The sequence below is a fragment of the Mus musculus genome, chromosome 3 (genome assembly GCF_000001635.26).
Source record: "Mus musculus strain C57BL/6J chromosome 3, GRCm38.p6 C57BL/6J".
Classification (NCBI taxonomy): Eukaryota; Metazoa; Chordata; class Mammalia; order Rodentia; family Muridae; genus Mus; species Mus musculus.
The window spans coordinates 40,798,734-40,817,200 of NC_000069.6; the positions used below are offsets into that span (position 1 = coordinate 40,798,734).

At 39.0% G+C, this 18,467-nt stretch overlaps 1 protein-coding gene across 7 annotated transcripts; it reads left to right on the plus strand.

Annotated features, from left to right (window-relative positions):
• The first annotated feature begins 1,217 nt into the window (after positions 1-1,217).
• Positions 1,218-18,150, plus strand: Plk4 (polo like kinase 4). 7 transcript variants are annotated; one of them, NR_045576.1, is made up of 16 exons: positions 1,218-1,550; positions 2,267-2,362; positions 3,052-3,147; positions 3,225-3,339; positions 6,279-7,187; positions 7,754-7,854; positions 10,014-10,375; positions 11,544-11,648; positions 11,929-12,031; positions 12,501-12,650; positions 13,147-13,280; positions 13,361-13,452; positions 13,998-14,142; positions 14,733-14,858; positions 16,249-16,355; positions 17,582-18,150. NR_045576.1 is itself a non-coding variant. In NM_011495.2 (16 exons), the coding sequence occupies exons 1-16, from the start codon at positions 1,521-1,523 to the stop codon at positions 17,682-17,684; spliced, it is 2,778 nt and encodes a 925-aa protein (NP_035625.2). In that variant the 5' UTR covers positions 1,218-1,520; the 3' UTR covers positions 17,685-18,150. The 7 variants fall into 7 exon arrangements, 6 of the variants coding, with proteins under 6 accessions (NP_035625.2, NP_775261.2, XP_006500833.1 ...); NM_011495.2 differs by having other exon boundaries at positions 6,275-7,187; NM_173169.2 differs by having other exon boundaries at positions 6,275-7,187; positions 11,544-11,567.
• Positions 18,151-18,467: the final 317 nt, after the last annotated feature.

Here is an 18,467-nt window from a genome sequence, read left to right on the forward strand (position 1 = left end):
TGATAGGCAAATATGGCTCTCTCCCACAGCAGCTAGGTCTCACTCACTATGTCGGTATCTCCTACCCCTGAGATGTGCACAGTGTCTGAAAAGCATGAAACTTGTGAAGTGATGCCTTGCTTGCAGGATAACGTGTTCATTTAAATATGTGTGGAGGTTGGCCTTAATTGTCTCAAGGATACTGCAGCCAAAGACAAAAAGGTCCTAAATGAGGACCTCACTCAGCATAGAACCTTTTAAAAGTGCCCGCTAGCCTATTCCTCTTATTCCTAACTATAAATTGCCCTTGGAGACACAGGCCCCCACTAAGACGACTCATCTTTGTTGATAGACCCCCTGACCACCCAGGTGCCATCATCTCTGATTTGCTGTCTTTCCAAATGAATCTTTCCTTGCCTCACTTCTTGTCCTGGAATCACTGGCATTTGGGGATAGCAATCTAGACCTGGATTGGAACACTATTAGGAGTTGAGATAAAACACAGACACAGAGAGAACACACTATTGAGGATCTTCAGAAAACAAGTCACTACTTTGGATCTTTTTGCATCTGATTAAAAAATCTCAAAACAATTAGGCTAAAAAGCAAACCCCTGTCGGATTATTTACTAGCAACTAATGTAAAGATCCATACCACTACTCTTTCTTCAAAACATTTTTAGAGGAAAATGACTTAGCCTAGGTCACTCACATATGGCTCAAAATAAATTTGTAAGATTGGTAGCCCAGGTTAGCCTGGAACTCCTTAGAGTCCAAGAATGGACTGACTCAACCCCAGTGCGTCGCTGTGTCCAACCTTTAATATCTGTCCGGGCAGCGGGTTGCTGGGAAAGAAGAAACTAGAACCCAAGGACATGTCCACGCTTGGAAAGCATTTTACCACTTAGGTACATCCCCAGGCTTTTTTTACTTTAGAGTCGGTGTTTTCCCTATACAGTTCATCTTAAAGCACCACACATTAATAGCTGTAAAAAAGGAAAATGGCACAACGGTGTACATGGTGGGCTGGCGGGTTCGGGGCTGTTCTAAGGAAAGTAATGGACTTTTCCCCCTAGTTCTCTTTAGGCCAAACCTACACACTTATTTAAAAGACTTTCTGCGGGAAGCCAAAGCCCTATTATCCTTCAGGTCAAAACGTAACCTATTATTAGCGTCCGCGCTACGGTCAGTCGTACACTGACCGCTTTCCGTCAAACTTAAAACCCACTTCCGGCCTAGAGCGAGGGAAAGCCCCTGCTGCGCATGCGTGTCGGTCTCCGCCTCTAAGAAGTGGAGAGTGTGCTGACGTCACCGCCAGGCTGGCTCGTTCGGAGACCGGCGGGAATTTTTCAAAATGGGAGCTCCGGGGCGCCGCCCAGGCCTCGGGAGGTACCGGGGGTACCTTTCGGTGGCGTTGGCGGCGTCGCCAGCGGCGGCGTAGAGAAGGCGTCCTGATGGGCGCCAAGACCTGCTGGCTTCTCGGAGCGCTGCCTCGGAGGGACTGCGAGAAGGCCGAGCCCCGGGCGCCGGCGGCTCGGGAACATGGCGGCGTGCATCGGGGAGAGGATCGAGGTGAGGCCGGCGGGCGCGGAGCTGAGGGAAGGTCCGATGGAGGCGGACTCTGGTATTCCGGGACCCAGTGAGCTGAGGTGAACCGAGCGCAGTGCTGAGGGGAGGTCCATTGTGGCTCGGCACAAACACACGGGAGACCAGACGGGTTAGCGGGCTGAGGCTGAGGCCCAGTCTGGCTCAGGCGCTCACTGGTGCTCAGTGACACTAGTAAAGCGGGGATGAGGCGGGCAGGCGCGGTGGCGGTGGCGGGGCTGATCGCCGAGGGACAGGCGAAGCGACCCGCCCCCTGGAGCCCCGCCCGGAGGGGAGCGCCTTGTACCCCGCAGGTGTGTCTCCAGCTGCGGGCCCCGCCCGGTCCTGGTCCCTTGGCGTCGGGTCCGCACTCCCGCCTCCAAAGCCGCGCTCCGCTTGCCCCCTCCCCGGGGATGGCGGTTACCGTGGCGGGAGCTGCGGCGGGAACCTGGTGGGCCAGAGGAGGGACCCGAGCTAACCAGCTCATTAGAGTCCTTAGCCTCCATCAGGGAGGGAGCTCAGAAAATCTCTCAGAGCGTCAAGATGCCTTCCACCCCAGACACCTGCATCATCGAGGTGTGGCAGCTGCTTGAACCATGTCTCCTTTTCTCTTTGGCCCATTTCACATCCCATCCCCTACCCAACTTTCTTACTTTCTAGATCTGCGATTCCTCACGTGTAATCCTTAATTTTTTTTTTAAAAGGACTTTAAGGTTGGAAATCTACTCGGTAAAGGATCATTTGCTGGTGTCTACAGAGCTGAGTCCATACACACTGGTTTGGAAGTTGCAATCAAAATGGTAAGAATGTATTAGTTATTGTTTCTTCAGTATTTTTGCAAGGTACTAGAGAGCAATGAAGGCATGCTATTTAAAATGTCCCACTCATTATCTGCTAAAGACTGCACCTTGCCACCCTGCCAAATGTGTGCATTTGTAATAATTGCATAATACATTGCATAACCAAAAGACAGCTGTTAAGTACAGCATCTGAATTTAAGGACATTTAAGAGACTCTTAACCTTGCTTAAGTGAAGTTTTATACTTTACTAGGGTTCAGGAGACCAGTACATTTTGTTGCTATGAATACTTAAGGTAATGAGAAGTCAGCAATTTATAATAATAATATGCTCATTTGTGGCTGTAACGGTCCAAGAATACCATTATGGTCAGCCTGTGATCCCAGTTCTGAAGAGTTGGGAAAAAGAAAATCCTAACTCCAGGGCCAATCTCTGCTATCACATAAATGCACTGGACATACTGGGAATGTACTCTGTTAGGTCGAGGGCAGAGCACAGATAGGAGTAAACTGACTTCAAAGACTATATTAAAAAAAAAAGACTTCTTACAATTATAGGTTGTTGTTTGAGCTTTTGTCTGGGCTTAGGGGTATAGCTAGGTGGTAGAGTGCTTTTCTCTAGCATGCACAGGGCTCTAGATCAAGCCACAACCATAAAAATCAACAAATAAATCTGCCCTCTTATTTTTAGATAGATAAGAAAGCCATGTACAAAGCTGGAATGGTACAGAGAGTCCAAAATGAGGTGAAAATACATTGCCAGTTGAAACACCCCTCTGTCTTGGAGGTAAGATACCAGATGTATTAAAGTAGTTAAGGAAAGCTGGATGTTCGTATAGTTGACGGCACCCTTTTCTGTTTTAGCTCTATAATTACTTTGAAGATAACAATTATGTCTACCTGGTATTGGAAATGTGCCACAATGGAGAAATGAACAGATATCTGAAGAACAGAATGAAGCCTTTCTCAGAAAGGGAAGGTGGGTGTCTTTTGGGGGTTGGGGTGTGGAATTTGTCTCTCTCTGTTCTGTTTGGTAAAACTTGGCTTTTCAATGTGTGGTTTTGAAAAATGTGGTATTTTTATAACATTTGTGTAATTTTGTTTTGTTGATGCAAGGACTCTGGCTGTCCTAGGCTGGTCTCAAACTCACAGTTTACCCCTCTCTCATGAGTGCTGGGATTAAAAGTATAAGCCACTACACCCAGATTAGTAATACATATTTAAATTTATTTTATTTTATTTTTTTGCATGTATTGAGTCTTTACCTGCTTGTGTGTCTGTACACTGTATGTGTGCCTGGTGCTCAGGGAGTTCAGAGGAAGAAATTAGATCCCCTGGAACCTGATTGTGAGGTACCATGTGAGTGTTGTGAATCCAGGTCCTCTGGGTGGTGAGCTAGGACTCTTATCCACTGGGCCATCCTTTCAGCCTCAACAATTTCTTTTCTGTTTTTAAGGCATGTGTATAAGTGTGCCTCTGTCTATGAGTATGTGCATGTAGTGTAGGTAGGGGTCCCTGCCCTTGGAGGGTTAACATGGATACTGGGAATAGAGTTTGGGTCCTTTGCAAGAACAGTATGTATCTCTTTATCAGCTGTGTCATCTCTCCAACCACAGATAAAACTATTTTAAATTTAAAAAGGAGAACTCCCCACAAAACTGGCATTTATAAATCAAGTATTACAAAAGTAGAGAGATTTGTAAGCCTTCTGTTCTCTAAAAACAAATTTAAATTAAATTATTAGTAACAGTTTATAGAAAATCCTTTCAAATCTGGAAAATAACTTAGAATGTCTTTGACTAACATTTCCAAATAAACATTATGAACATTTACTATATATGAAAGGTCTGAAACGCAGAGAACTATGCTTATTACTTATTGCTTATTAGCTTATTAGTCAACTTCTGAAAGGATGGAGTGATTCAGACTCCCCAGGTAACATATCTTTGCAATGCAGATTTTTAAATGCACATAGCAACAAAGCTTTTTTTCACACATAATAATATTTTTTATGAAATACAAAATGAATTTCAATTTGTACCCCCATTTTCTTAAATCAGATAAGCTCCATATGTTGTTAAACTACTGTTTTGGTTTGGTTTTTTTTCTCTTCCAAACTACAACTAATACTGCAGATAGAGCTAAGGAATATGGATGCTGATAGGTTTTTGGTTTTGTTTTTACTATCTGTTATTCATTTGTATCTTGTGTGTTATGGTCGGAGGTTAGCTCTAGGGAGTTGGCCATCTCTTTTTATCAGGTGGGCTCTAGATATCTAACTCAGGTTGTCAAACACCTACAAACACCTTTTCCTGCTTAACTATCACACTGGCCTGACAGAGCATTTTATACATTTAAATCTGTTGGACAGTGGTAACAAATACTAAATTGTGAAACATTGATAACTTTTCTCTCAAGTTCCATTTTTAATAGTTAATTCTGAGGAAATAATACAAACTGGAGAGGATGGGTTGCATACATATAGATGTTGGTTATTGTATTTTTCAAAATGCTTTATAATTTTTTATAAACATTTTACTGAGACAATATTTATAAAGAAAAAAATTATGTTAGACCGAACTAAACTTAAAAACTTATATATAACCAAAGATGCACTCCCCTTCCACCAACAAAGTTTAAGACAGAGATGATAAGAAAATATCTGCAAACAAAATGTATGACTGATGAGGCTGGGGCTGTAGTTCAGTGGGTATGTTTAATTCAGCACATATGCACAAAGCCCAGGCTCCCTGTTTTCCGCTGACAAATTTGTCTGTAGTGCATTTAACTAAAAAACTCAGGCTGAAAAATTAAAGGTGTACTTAAAAGGGGAAGGATAATCAAATAAGAAACTAGAAGATATGAGCAGACTATTTACTAAGGAGAAAGCTCAAATAGCTAATAAACATGAAAGACGTGTAGACTCAGTAGTGGTCATGAGGGTCCTAACCAAAGTAATGAAGGACCATTTCCGTGTGTGTGTGTGTGTGTGTGTGTGTGTGTGTGTGTGTGTGAGAGAGAGAGAGAGAGAGAGAGAGAGAGAGAGAGAGAGAGAGAGAGAGAGAGAGAAACTCACTATAACACAAAAAGTAAGAACAAGAATGTTATATTTTTGTGAAATCTTGAAACATCAGAAATTATACAAATGTCCAATGGCAGTTAAGTAAAATTTTTTAAAAATCTGTGATATTGTTATAGAAATAACTTTGAAATATGCTAAAGAAGGAAAAGTAATGAAACTATTTTGATACCATTTGTTTTAATATTTTAAATGCATTATGTCTGTAGCTTTATATGTAGTTATGCAGAAACATATAAGAAGTATATCAAATGTTTACAGTGGAGGCTGTGTGTTAAGTTGCCATGCAAGTGTGAGAACTGGGGTTTGGACCCCAGCACTCATAGAAATGCTTGGGTGGATGTGACAACCTGCTTATTGTACTTGGTACTCAGGAACTAGAAATAAGATTCCCCCAGGCGCTTGTTAGCTGGAATAAGTGAGTTCTGGATTTAAGAGACCTGCCTCAGTCTGTAAGATGGAAAGCTTTGGGACAGAGTTTGGGAAGCATTAAAGAAATATACTTTTTGTTTTACAAGTAATATATTTATTGTTTGTACAATTTAAATTCTTGTGTTTATCTAGTTACCTAGTTACTCTAAACACTTTCAACTAGTATAAAGTTTTGCTTCTGTTAGCTCATAAGTAAGAAAAAGCAAAGATTAAAAGGAGTGTCTAGTTTTCTTGAGGGGAATTAGATAGCATTATATTGATAGAATGGTGTTTTAGTTGATAAATCTAACCTGCAAGCTAGGACTTTAATACTCTGGCGTGTATACTAGATTTTATCGTGTATTCTAAACAATAAATTTCCCAGATTTGAATTGTTAAGCTCTCTCTTTTTCTATCTTCACAGCTAGGCACTTCATGCACCAGATTATCACAGGAATGTTATATCTTCATTCTCATGGCATATTGCACCGGGACCTCACACTCTCTAACATCTTACTTACGCGGAATATGAACATAAAAATTGCTGACTTTGGACTAGCAACGCAGTTGAATATGCCACATGAAAAGCACTATACACTCTGTGGGACTCCTAATTATATTTCACCAGAAATTGCAACTCGAAGTGCACATGGACTTGAATCTGATATTTGGTCATTGGGCTGTATGTTTTATACGTTACTTATTGGAAGACCACCTTTTGACACTGACACAGTCAAGAACACATTGAACAAAGTAGTCCTGGCAGATTATGAAATGCCAGCCTTTTTGTCACGAGAGGCCCAGGACCTTATCCACCAGTTACTTCGTAGAAACCCTGCAGATCGGTTAAGTCTGTCTTCTGTGTTGGACCATCCTTTCATGTCACGAAATCCTTCACCAAAGAGTAAAGACGTAGGGACTGTAGAGGACTCAATGGATAGTGGGCATGCTACACTTTCCACAACAATTACAGCCTCTTCTGGTACCAGTTTGAGTGGCAGCCTACTTGACAGAAGACTTTTGGTTGGTCAACCACTTCCAAATAAAATTACTGTATTTCAAAAAAATAAAAATTCAAGTGACTTTTCTTCAGGAGATGGAAGTAATTTTTGTACTCAATGGGGAAATCCAGAACAAGAAGCTAATAGTAGGGGACGGGGGAGAGTGATTGAAGATGCAGAAGAGAGGCCGCATTCTCGATACCTGCGCAGAGCTCATTCCTCTGATAGAGCCAGCCCCTCTAATCAGTCTCGAGCAAAAACATACTCAGTAGAACGTTGTCACTCAGTAGAAATGCTTTCAAAGCCTAGAAGATCACTGGATGAAAATCAACACAGGTATTCACCCACCAAAAGCAATGTCAATGTTTTAACTTCATTAAACACCAAACAGCCAATAGTTAAGGATCTTTTGAAAGACCGTATAATGACTGAGCAGTATAAGGATAATCTTTTAAACTTATTGAACAAGTTTGATCGCTAAAGGACTAATAGCTGCATGTAGAGGGAAGCTGGGGCTGAGTGAGGAATAGCTGTGATACTGACTGCCTTCTGATATGAACAGTAGTTTTATTGCCTAATTGTAGTTTTGTGTGTGATCTTCTTAATGTTTGAGTTACACACTTATAAAAGGATAGTAGGCATACAGTGGTGCCATTATAGTACCATGGCATTTTGGTATTGCAGTTTTAGAGATGCTTATACAAATACTGTTTTCTATAGTTACTCCAAAATTCTAGGTATTTAAATCTGTTCTAAGGTTTCTGCCTTAAAATGTTTAGGGACTAGGAATTCTCTAACTTAGAGCGCATATTCAGCATGTGTATATGTATATAGCCCTGGGTTCTGTCCCCAACCCTTCCTTCCAATAATTGGTTTATGGGATTTTTTTCCCCCCTCTTTAGTTCCAATCATCATTGTCTAGGAAAAACTCCTTTTCCATTTGCAGACCAGACACCTCAGATGGAAATGGTACAGCAGTGGTTTGGGAATCTGCAAATGAATGGTGAGTTTTTAATGGAGTATTTAATTAAAATGTAATGACCTAGAACTCGCAAACATTGCAGTTTTCTACTTCTATCTAAGAAAACCATTGCTTGAGATTTGGAATATTTATACTTTTACTCCTTAATATTTAACATATATAATTATTTTCTTAAGTTTTCATTGTAAATAGGAACAAAGCTATTTATACATGAGCAAACTGTACACAGATCTTGGTTTGCACAGCTTCTCTGTGATGAGGCGGAAGAGCCAGGATTCTTAAGTAGTCCTAGCTTAGGCTAGATGCTGCTGCTTCTGTTCTGCTTATGCCTGTGTCAAAATCAGCTGTTATTGCAACACATAAAGTCATCAAAAGATGCTTCACTTGTAAGAAGCTGATGTGAAAATTTTAGTCTGCCAATAGTTACTCATATTGAAACCTAAATGTTTAAGCGGGTGTCCCTAGGTCATTATTAGTAATGTGGAGATTAAGTATCCCCTACTAATGACTAACACTCACAGAAGGTGGGTGGGAAAAGAGAATTAGAAGACAGCATCGGGAGGAGGAGATCATCTTACACCAAACACTGTTGTCTGGGGAGTGTTGAGGTGTGGCTCTCATTAGGCAGAGTTGTCTTGTCAAGGAGTCTGTTCTCCTTCTCAAATGACATGTTTGAGTTTCACAAGTCTAAAATAAGTTAATATGACCTTATATATTTGGTTGGTTGGTTTGGTTTTTTAAACTTCAAAATTGCCCTATATATTAATTAGTCTTATAATCTTGTACTTACTTATTTCCAGGTTATTTTTATTTGGTAATATGGGCTTTTCTGAGATGGGGGGAAAAACTTTATATAAATTCTGCTCTAATTTTAAAGTATTTTGCTTAATACAAAATATTTTCCCTTCTAATGAGAATGTGAGGACAAGAAGCTTTACAAGTTATTTAAGAATAAATTGTGATCAAGATTGAGAGTTTAATACTGAAAAACTAAAGTTCTATATAACTGATCATTTAAGGCCTTTTTTAAAAAATAATAGCAGCAGGCTGTGGTGACCCATACCTTTAATTAGACCACTTGGGAGGCTGAGGCATAGGGATCACGATTTCATGGCTTCTAACACCAGCTAGGCAGCATAAGTGAGACCCTGTCTCAAAAAAGAAATAAGATAATTACCCTAGAAAGTTTCACTTGATTAAATTTTATATATATATATTGATTTTTTGGTTTTTTTCCCACTTATTTTATAAGTGGAGATGGGATAAACAGTCCTTGGCTTAAAAAAGATTTACATATTTTTTTCTTCCATAGACTGGGAATTCTTGTCAGGAACACTTTTGATGAACATTGGCTTGCCTTAGAATGAGTAACTTCTTTTTGCTTCGATTGAAAATTTGATTTCATGCTAGTACATTTTCATAGCCATAAAAATACTAGAAGTTTTTCTTCAACCGCACTTCAAATATTCCTTTAACTACTTTTGTTCTTAATGTATTTAAGAAGTTACGAAGAAGCTCACTTTCTTAATAGCTTCTTTATAAGGTATATAATAATGTTATATATAGTAAATACTGTTAAATATAGTAAACTAGTTATTGTGGAAGAAATTTGCATATCTGTCATCTCGAGATAATTACATATTTCTCTCATTTAGCAAGAACAGCTATGGGGGCTGGTGAGATGGCTCAGTGGGTAAGAGCACCCGACTGTTCTTCCGAAGGTCCAGGGTTCAAATCCCAGCAACCACATGGTGGCTCACAACCATCCGTAACAAGATCTGACTCCCTCTTCTGGTGTGTCTGAAGATAGCTACAGTGTACTTACTATAATAATAAATAAAGTCTTTAAAAAAAAAAAAAAAAAAAGAACAGCTACAATTTACTGATTTAAATAGACTTCGAAATACAATAAATGAATGTTTATAACTGACTTTTTCTGTTGTTTAAAAATGTGCTATTATAGAGTTGGGCATGGTGCACATGCCTTTAATCCCAGCATCTGGGAGGTGGAGGCAGTCCATCTCTTGTGTTCAATACCAGCATAATCTACATAGTAAATTCCAGGACAGGCAGGGCTACATAGAAAGACCCGGTCTTCAAAGCCTGCACCTCCAAATGCTATTATAGTCAGCACGTTACGCTACCGTTTACTAAATTGCTTTTTTTAATATATGTTTTAGCTCATTTAGGAGAAACTAATGAGCACCACACCGTTAGCCCAAACAGAGATTTCCAGGACTATCCAGATTTGCAGGACACGTTACGAAACGCTTGGACTGACACGAGAGCCAGCAAGAATGCTGATACTTCTGCCAATGTTCATGCTGTAAAGCAGCTGAGTGCCATGAAATACATGAGTGCACATCACCATAAGCCTGAGGTCATGCCACAGGAGCCGGGCCTACATCCTCATTCTGAACAAAGCAAGAATAGAAGTATGGAGTCGACACTGGGTTACCAGAAACCTACCTTAAGAAGTATTACATCTCCTCTGATTGCTCACAGATTAAAGCCAATCAGACAGAAAACCAAAAAGGCTGTGGTATGTCAGTTATTTTTCTAAGTTACTATTTGATGTTTTCTTTAGAATAAAATTCTTGAGTGTGATCTTTTTGATTTTTATACTATTACTGGAATTTGAGGTACTCTAAACAACATGAAGGGGAGAAATTGAACATTCATGGAAAATAGCATAGTTTCTCTCTGATTTTAAAGAGGTAGTATTTGGGTTTTGTTTGTGTGTGTTAAGACAGTTTTTAGTAGGCAATCCAGGACTGCCTTGGAAGTGTCCTTTCCTCTGCCTCATGAATGCTGTGAGCCCAGGTGTGTACGCTAGCCTGGTACTCCCTCTAGCTTCATAAGAATGGCAAGTTGATTCTGAGAAGTTTGGAACTCTTAAGTTAATGATGCTTTTTAATGTATTTGATTTTGTGTCTGTTTTACCTGTATATATATATATAGGTACTCTATTCCTGTCTGGTAGCTGGGGAGGCCAGAAAAGGAATTAAAGTTCCTTGGCGTTGCAGTTTCAGTCAGCTAAAAGCCACCATGTGGTTCTGGGAACTGCCTCTGTAAGAGCAATAAGAGAGATACCTCTCTAGACCCTAAATTATATTTTAAAAATAGTTAGATGAAAATATTTTAAAATACTATTGGCTATATACTGTATTAAATATTTTATTTATACTTACAGCTAGTGAATTGACATTTAATATTAGCCCTTTGATTTAGCTTCAGTTTCTACATTTAATTTCATTTCTAGTCAAGAGTAAACTAGAAAATACAGCCTTTAAAAAAAAGGAGAAGCAATTTAAATTTAAGCACTTCTGTGTTTAGAATTTAATGAGCATATGTGAAGAGGAAATAATTTCTTTGTGATTCTGTCTTGAGCCTACTTGTTCTTTGTTTCCCATGTCATCCAGTCTTGCCTTTGTTTGGTTCCCATTGTCTTCAGCGGCCTTGTTCCCCACCCTACCTTCTGCTTGCTTTTTGCTCATTGGTTAGCGTGTCACACTTGATTGCACACTCTCACCTTTATGCCTTCTGGCTCACAAGTGCACCCAGATACATGTCTGCTCCAGACTGCCACCCTGAAGCAGCACTTGGATCTGCTAGTTCTGCTATGGTTAAGTACTTTTCCCTTTTAAGTACTATGTACCAGAAGTGTTGTAAAGAAACATTTTGTTGATCTGATTTTTCTGTTTCTCTAGGTGAGCATCCTTGATTCAGAGGAGGTGTGTGTGGAGCTTCTGAGAGAGTGTGCGTCTGAAGGATATGTGAAAGAAGTGCTTCAGATATCGAGTGATGGGACTATGGTAGTGTACTCATTGTATTAACTTGTAACTTCAGCTGTGCCTTTAAACATTTGGTATTCAGCTCTTTTTACAATATTATATTTAATCTATCTTTGGAATTAATAACTGAAAAATAAAAATAATTATTACTAGTAATAAAGTTAAATTTTTAGTTTAAAATACTTTATTACTTTTAGAAACTATTTTAATATTATCCTTAAAATTAATGTTTAACAGAATCTTGTGTGCTTTTCGGTAACAAACAATAATACTTAAGAGTTTTAATTTTTCTTTTAATCAGATCACTGTTTATTACCCGAACGATGGAAGAGGCTTTCCTCTTGCTGACAGACCTCCCTTGCCTACTGACAACATCAGTAGGTACAGCTTTGACAATCTACCAGGTATGTGCATAAGCAGGAGATGGATATAGTAGGTTGTAACTGCCTTGCTTTCATTTGGGCTACCAGTCAGGTTCATGTACTTAGTGTCTGGGGAGATCCTGTGTATCTTATTCCTCTGCTGTTTACGGTATGCTTCCATGAACCTCGCTCTGAAGTAACATCAATAACATCGGAACTATAGCCTATGTTCTTGCTTGGTTATTGGTGTATCTAGAATCATCAAAAATTTTACTATAAAGTATCTAGTTTTTCACATTTGAAATGAAAATAATTTGTAGGTGTTGGTTCCTAGAAGTGGAAGGTCCAAGAAACTCTGAATTGGAGAAATAACTACTGAATAGCGCATCTTGGCTGAAGTAACTTTCAAAAAGAAGGAAGCCTGTCTAACCTTACTAGAAATTAGAACATAGGTGCAATTGTATGTTTAGCTGACTCTTCCTTAATATTAGGTATATTTTTTCCTCCGTAGAAAAATACTGGCGGAAATATCAGTATGCTTCCAGATTCATTCAGCTAGTAAGATCTAAAACTCCCAAAATCACTTATTTTACAAGATATGCTAAATGTATTTTGATGGAAAATTCTCCTGGTGCTGATTTCGAAGTTTGGTTTTATGATGGTGAGTTTCCTACGTGTGATCCTCAGATATTGCTGTACCTGGGAGCTTATCAGTAACAGCTGTGTGATCTGGTCCTTGTTCTCTGCGCAGCTTCTTGTCAGTCTATGGTATAAACTGCATGAAAAGCAGTATTCCATATCTTACTCGAAACCCACATGCAAGTTATGACAACAAAAATGTGGCAAAAGATGGGGTTTACCAGACAGTCTCTTAGAGCATTCTGTGAAGATGATTTGCCTCTTCCTGTCTCTCCATGAAGGCTTCCCATGTTATGTGCAGCACATGATCATATACAGCTGTTCCTGCTAGTCTGTATAAGTACCATGCCTTTGTGCGGAGTCGGGTCAGATACGCGACAAGATGGGATATTGAGTACTGTTTACCAATGGTCAATAAATGAATGTAAATAACCTGTCAGCCAGCGTGTACTGATATAATAATTAAATATAGGAATAATAAAAGAACTCATAGCAGTGGCTTTCTACTTAATTTTCAGGAGCCAAAATACATAAAACTGAAAATTTAATTCACATAATTGAGAAAACAGGGATATCTTATAATTTAAAAAATGAAAATGAAGTTACCAGCCTGAAAGAGGAAGTAAAAGTATATATGGACCATGCTAATGAGGTATGTACCTGTTCTTGATCTAGTGAACAATCCCATGTTAAAGCAGTAAACTTGACAGGAGGCCATCTTCTCTGTGATAGGGTCACCGTATTTGCTTGTCACTGGAATCTGTAATCTCTGAGGAGGAAAAGAGAAGCAGGGGTTCTTCATTCTTCCCTATAATCGTAGGAAGGTAAGAGCTTAAGGTTCCTAACAATGGCTAAAATGCTAGACTGTTTAAGACTGACATCATTTCCTTATAAATGATGTTTAGAATTGCACCAGGCTGACATCCTATAATCCTGGCACCTACAAAATCCAGTCCTCCAGGAGGACTGGAGGCCACTCCATCTCAGAACAGCTACAAGAGCCAGTGAGATAGCCTACTGGCTAAAATGCTTGCTACTAACATACGCTTGATCCCTGAAACCGCCATAAAGATTGAAGGACAGAACTTACTCCAAATTTCATTTTCTGACCTCCAAAAACACTCTGGAGCATATATGTACCTGTATTCCCACACCATTCACACAGACAGACATAGTAAATAAAATTTAAATTTAAAAATTTTAGTAGCCAAGCCTCGTAGCCCACACTATAACACTGCATTGGCAGAAACAAGTGGATTTCTGTGTAGTGAGTTCTTGTCTCACACACACAAAAAACACTAAGTAAGTGCTTAGTTCTCTATACATTGACAAGCTTTAGGGGACATCAGGATATTTCTCTTTTCTTCAGAAAACCTGGTAATACTAGTTCACCTAAAGCCTTATCAGCTCCTCCTGTGGACCCAAGCTGCTGTAAGGGAGAGCAGGCGTCAGCAAGCAGACTGAGCGTGAATAGTGCCGCTTTCCCCACACAGTCCCCAGGACTCAGTCCTTCCGTAAGTACATACGATCAGCACGTGCTTCAGACCCTGAAGGGAGTGCCTGGTGTCCTTTATAAAGGGAGCTGTAGGTTTGGGTACAGCTCAGTTGTCAAATATATGCTAAAGGTCCCTAGGTTAGATTCCAGCACCACCCAGAAAAATAAAATATCACTATTTCAGCCTCACTCAGCTACTTTGCCATATGTCTGCCTGAATAAACTAAAGGTCCTTGCATATGCTCTCAGCTGCCTCATGGCTCACAGCAAAGTAATTGATTTCCTCAGTGAATTGTCATACCAGTGAAGACTGTATGTAAATATACAAGGATAGTGTATGTGTGTGTGTGTATGTATATATATATACTCTTGCATATGTGCATTCGCCAACTTTAGCTACAAAAAATAACTTAGGAAAGAAAAGGAAAGAAATGTACTAAAATGAAAACAGAAGACATGATTTGGCCTTCCTTTCATTTTTGAGTAATGAGGTTGGTATTTTTAGAATTTTTATTTTAAGAAAAGTAAAGATCATGAAGCAGTCTTATACTTTTCCTAAAGTAGCTTATAAATGTGCTAAGGAATATCTTCTCTCCCTATGGTTTAAAGACTGTGACAGTTGAAGGACTTGGCCACACAGCGACTGCCACAGGAACAGGCGTCTCTTCAAGTCTTCCTAAATCTGCACAGCTTTTGAAATCTGTTTTTGTGAAAAATGTTGGTTGGGCTACACAGGTGAGACATTTCTAAGACAGCAATTTTCTCACTGCAAACCTCTTGATTAAAGTATTAACCCAATAATATACATTATTATAACAACTTTTCTTCAGGAAATAAGAGGGAGGGAGAGAATGTGTGTGTGTATGTAATTTTTTTATATTGGTTATATCAGAAAGCTTCTGATGTTGATATGAGGTGTGATTGATGTCATGATAAGGGTTTTGCAGAATAGAGAATGATGTCTAGGACATTTGAAATGGTAGAAACTAAATCAACACTGAATTCAAATTTATAGTTTTATGTCTGTTTATACCTTTACACTGTGTGTGTCCTCAGAAGGTGTGAAGCATGAAGACTTTTGGCATGTATATTTTTACTTTACAGTTAAGTAAATTTTACTCTAGTACTTCATGGTGCTTGGAGCCTTTTGTTTAGGACTACCTGCTGTGCGGTCCTGTTTCTCACATACATTGTCAGGTTTATCCCCAGTGGTAGATTGATTAGCATAGTCCTGTAGCATGTGTAACTGTGGTTTGGTGTAAATACAGGACTGTCTGTCTGGTGGCCATGATGTTTTCTTACCTACTACACACGTTTCTCCATTTATAGTTGCTCAAAGGCCTGTTTCAGTGGAGATACCACAGGGGGGCTTTTGTCCAAGATTTCTTAGACCTATCTTGGGAGAAGTACCTTAATGGGGGGAAAAACAAAACCCTAACTCATTGGATAATTTCAAGTAACCAAATTATTGAGTCATTTTAATATCATGATGCCTTAGCCACTAGAGGAATGGTCTGAAGAGGCAGGGGAGCATGAATGTTTTCAATACTAAGATCTTACAAGCCCCAGTTTGTAGATGCCGGCAGCAGTTTCTTGTAAGGCTGTATTAGGTCTGGGAGTGATCACACAGGCCTAGAATCCTGGTATTTAGGAAGCAGAAGTAGGAGTTAAGTCAGTGCCAGTATGGCCTATGTAGTGAGACATCCTGAAAGGTCAAGATGGAGAGCTGGAGAGATGGCTCCATGATTAAGAGCGCTTCATGCTCTTGCAGAGGACTCAGGTTATTCCTACATGGTCTGTAATTCCAGTCCTAGGGGATCCGATGCCGTCTTCTGGCCTCTTCAGGTGTTGTGAGCAAGTTGTACAGAGTATAATGTACAGAAAAATACCCATACACATGAAAAAATAAATAACTAAGTGTGATATGTGCCTTTAATCCCAGAACTCTTTAAGTTCAAGACCAGTTAGTTCTATATACCAAAGCACTGTTTCAAAAATGTGGGGGAACCCCAAACACTAAATGAATGAATAAAGCAAAACTGTATAGAACACTTTTTAAGTGAGCCCTTAGAAAATATCAAGTTGTCTTCTGTGTAGTCATTTTCTATGCCTTTTGCTTTTCTAGCTAACTAGCGGAGCTGTGTGGGTTCAGTTTAATGATGGGTCACAGTTGGTTGTCCAGGCAGGAGTATCTTCCATCAGTTACACATCACCAGATGGTCAGACAACTAGGTAAGCTCTTACAGCACTGGGTGGAGTCAGTGCTTGCGCTCATTTTGCTTTCTTTGTGCTTGAAATGAATGACTTAATAAACATAATATTTTAATAATTTACTTAAACTGTTCATTATTTTAATTATTCAGAGCCTTTAATATAAATGTTGTGATTATCTACATGAATAATCTACCCATAATCAACTCAAGTGATAGGATTTCCTGTAACCCTTACTGTTCAATGACCTAATTAGGTTGACTCTTTTCAGAATGGACTTAGGGAAATAGAATAATTATTTACTTAAAAGAACATGGAGGGGTCAGGTGTGGTGATATATACTTTTAATTCCAGCACTTGAGAGGCAGAGAGGTAGGTGGATTTTTTAATTCAAAGCCAGCCTGATCTACATAAAGACTTTCAGGCCAGGTAGGGGCTTTGTTACAGTGAAACTGTCTCAAATAATAAACACACAAAGGACATGGAGGGCTGAAGAGATGGCTGAGTTGCTTAAGGACTTGCTTTGTAAGCAGGAACACATTTGTTCAGGGCCCCAGCACCCATGAGTAAGGAAGGCAAGGCAATGTGTCCTGTACTGGGGAGCTGGGGACAAGAGGATCCTTGGCTCTCAGGCTACCCAATCTAATCCAATAGGTGAACAGCACTGTCTGGAACTAAAAGGTAGAAAGTGATCGAAGAGCCCCAGCTGGATGTGGTAGTACACATACAGTTAACAGGGGTTTGAGATCATCCTTGGCTATATAACCATCCAACCCGGATTATGAGACCCTGTCTCAAAAAAGTCAAATTAAATAAACTTGGTTATTTTTCCTAAATAAAAGTTGTGTCTTTTAAAAGCCTTAACAACTTGGTTTTTAGTAATGCTAAGCATTGAACCTCAGGCCTTGTGGATGCTATGTAAGCCCTCTGTAACTGAATTATACAACCCAGCACTGACAGTTTTGAAGGCAAACCACACTAGTCCTCCCAATATACAAATGCTGTCTCTTGAGTATTCAACTAATGACAGATCAAAGTATTGGTTTAAAAATAAAACTATGCTTGTACACAACTATCAAAAGTGTGTTTTTGAAGAAACAAATTAGGCATGTTTCAGATGATTTGGAATCGTAGTAGATGTATTTATTGTTTTCTTGATGTATCTCTTGTCATTAAAGGATTGCTGGGAAATGTATTTTTGAGTATAAAGGTCCAAGTAATGAAATTCTGTCTGTTTTTCTGCTTAGGTATGGAGAAAATGAAAAATTACCTGAATACATCAAACAGAAATTACAGTGTCTTTCTTCCATCCTTCTGATGTTTTCTAATCCAACTCCTAATTTTCAGTAATTTAAGTCTCAGAAGTCTATATTTAATAAATGACTTTTTGGCTGGCTTTCAAGTAAGTGATTTTTTAAATTTACTTTAACTTCAGAAAGCCTTTCTATTAAACAGAATTTTAATATACACAATAAAAATATAATAAGAAAACAATAAAATTTCAGTTACCTAATATAGTGGTCATAAGGCTAGGACATCTAATTTTGCTCCAAGCATGTAATCCTTCAAAGTTTGTGCTCCTATGTTTGTATTGAACTAAGTTGTGTATGGCTTGTTTGTTTTTGTTATTTTCTTTACTAATAAGACATTGAGAATCACGGACAAAACATAGTTTTCAATTTTTGAATGTGTAAATAATGTATTATAAGCAATATGTAAATGTGTATATTTTATATTTATTTTTATAGCACTTGTGTCTGATAAGATTTCTGCAAATACATTTTATAAAATAAACACAGTGGTAAGTTTTCCTTAACTTGGTTTATTGGCTAAATACTTGTTTTAAATATTAGATAAGTTACTATAAATTCATTCTTAAAATTCATTTGCTGTTTAGGACACACACCCTCTTTTGAGGCTGGGCTTTTATTGATTTAAGCCATGGCTGTCTTTTCCGTCTTCCCTCTACTAGGAGTTTCTGCTTCACCCAGGAGAGAAGAGTGTCCTGAGCAGACAGACATGGGACCTGAACAAGTGGTGGGGATGGGGGCCTGGTAAAGAGACTGCCTGCTGGGCACTCAGATGAAACATCCATCTGGGCAGAGCAAGGCTACTAACACAGGCCTCTCTGCC

Excerpts from the sequence above, each read along its gene's own strand:
- Plk4 (XM_006500768.3), top strand. The coding sequence starts at position 2,106 with ATGCCTTCCACCCCAGACACCTGCATCATCGAG. Across the intron at positions 14,143-14,732 it reads CCCCAGGACTCAGTCCTTCC|ACTGTGACAGTTGAAGGACT; the intron begins GTAAGTACATAC and ends TATGGTTTAAAG. Across the intron at positions 14,859-16,248 it reads ATGTTGGTTGGGCTACACAG|CTAACTAGCGGAGCTGTGTG; the intron begins GTGAGACATTTC and ends TTGCTTTTCTAG.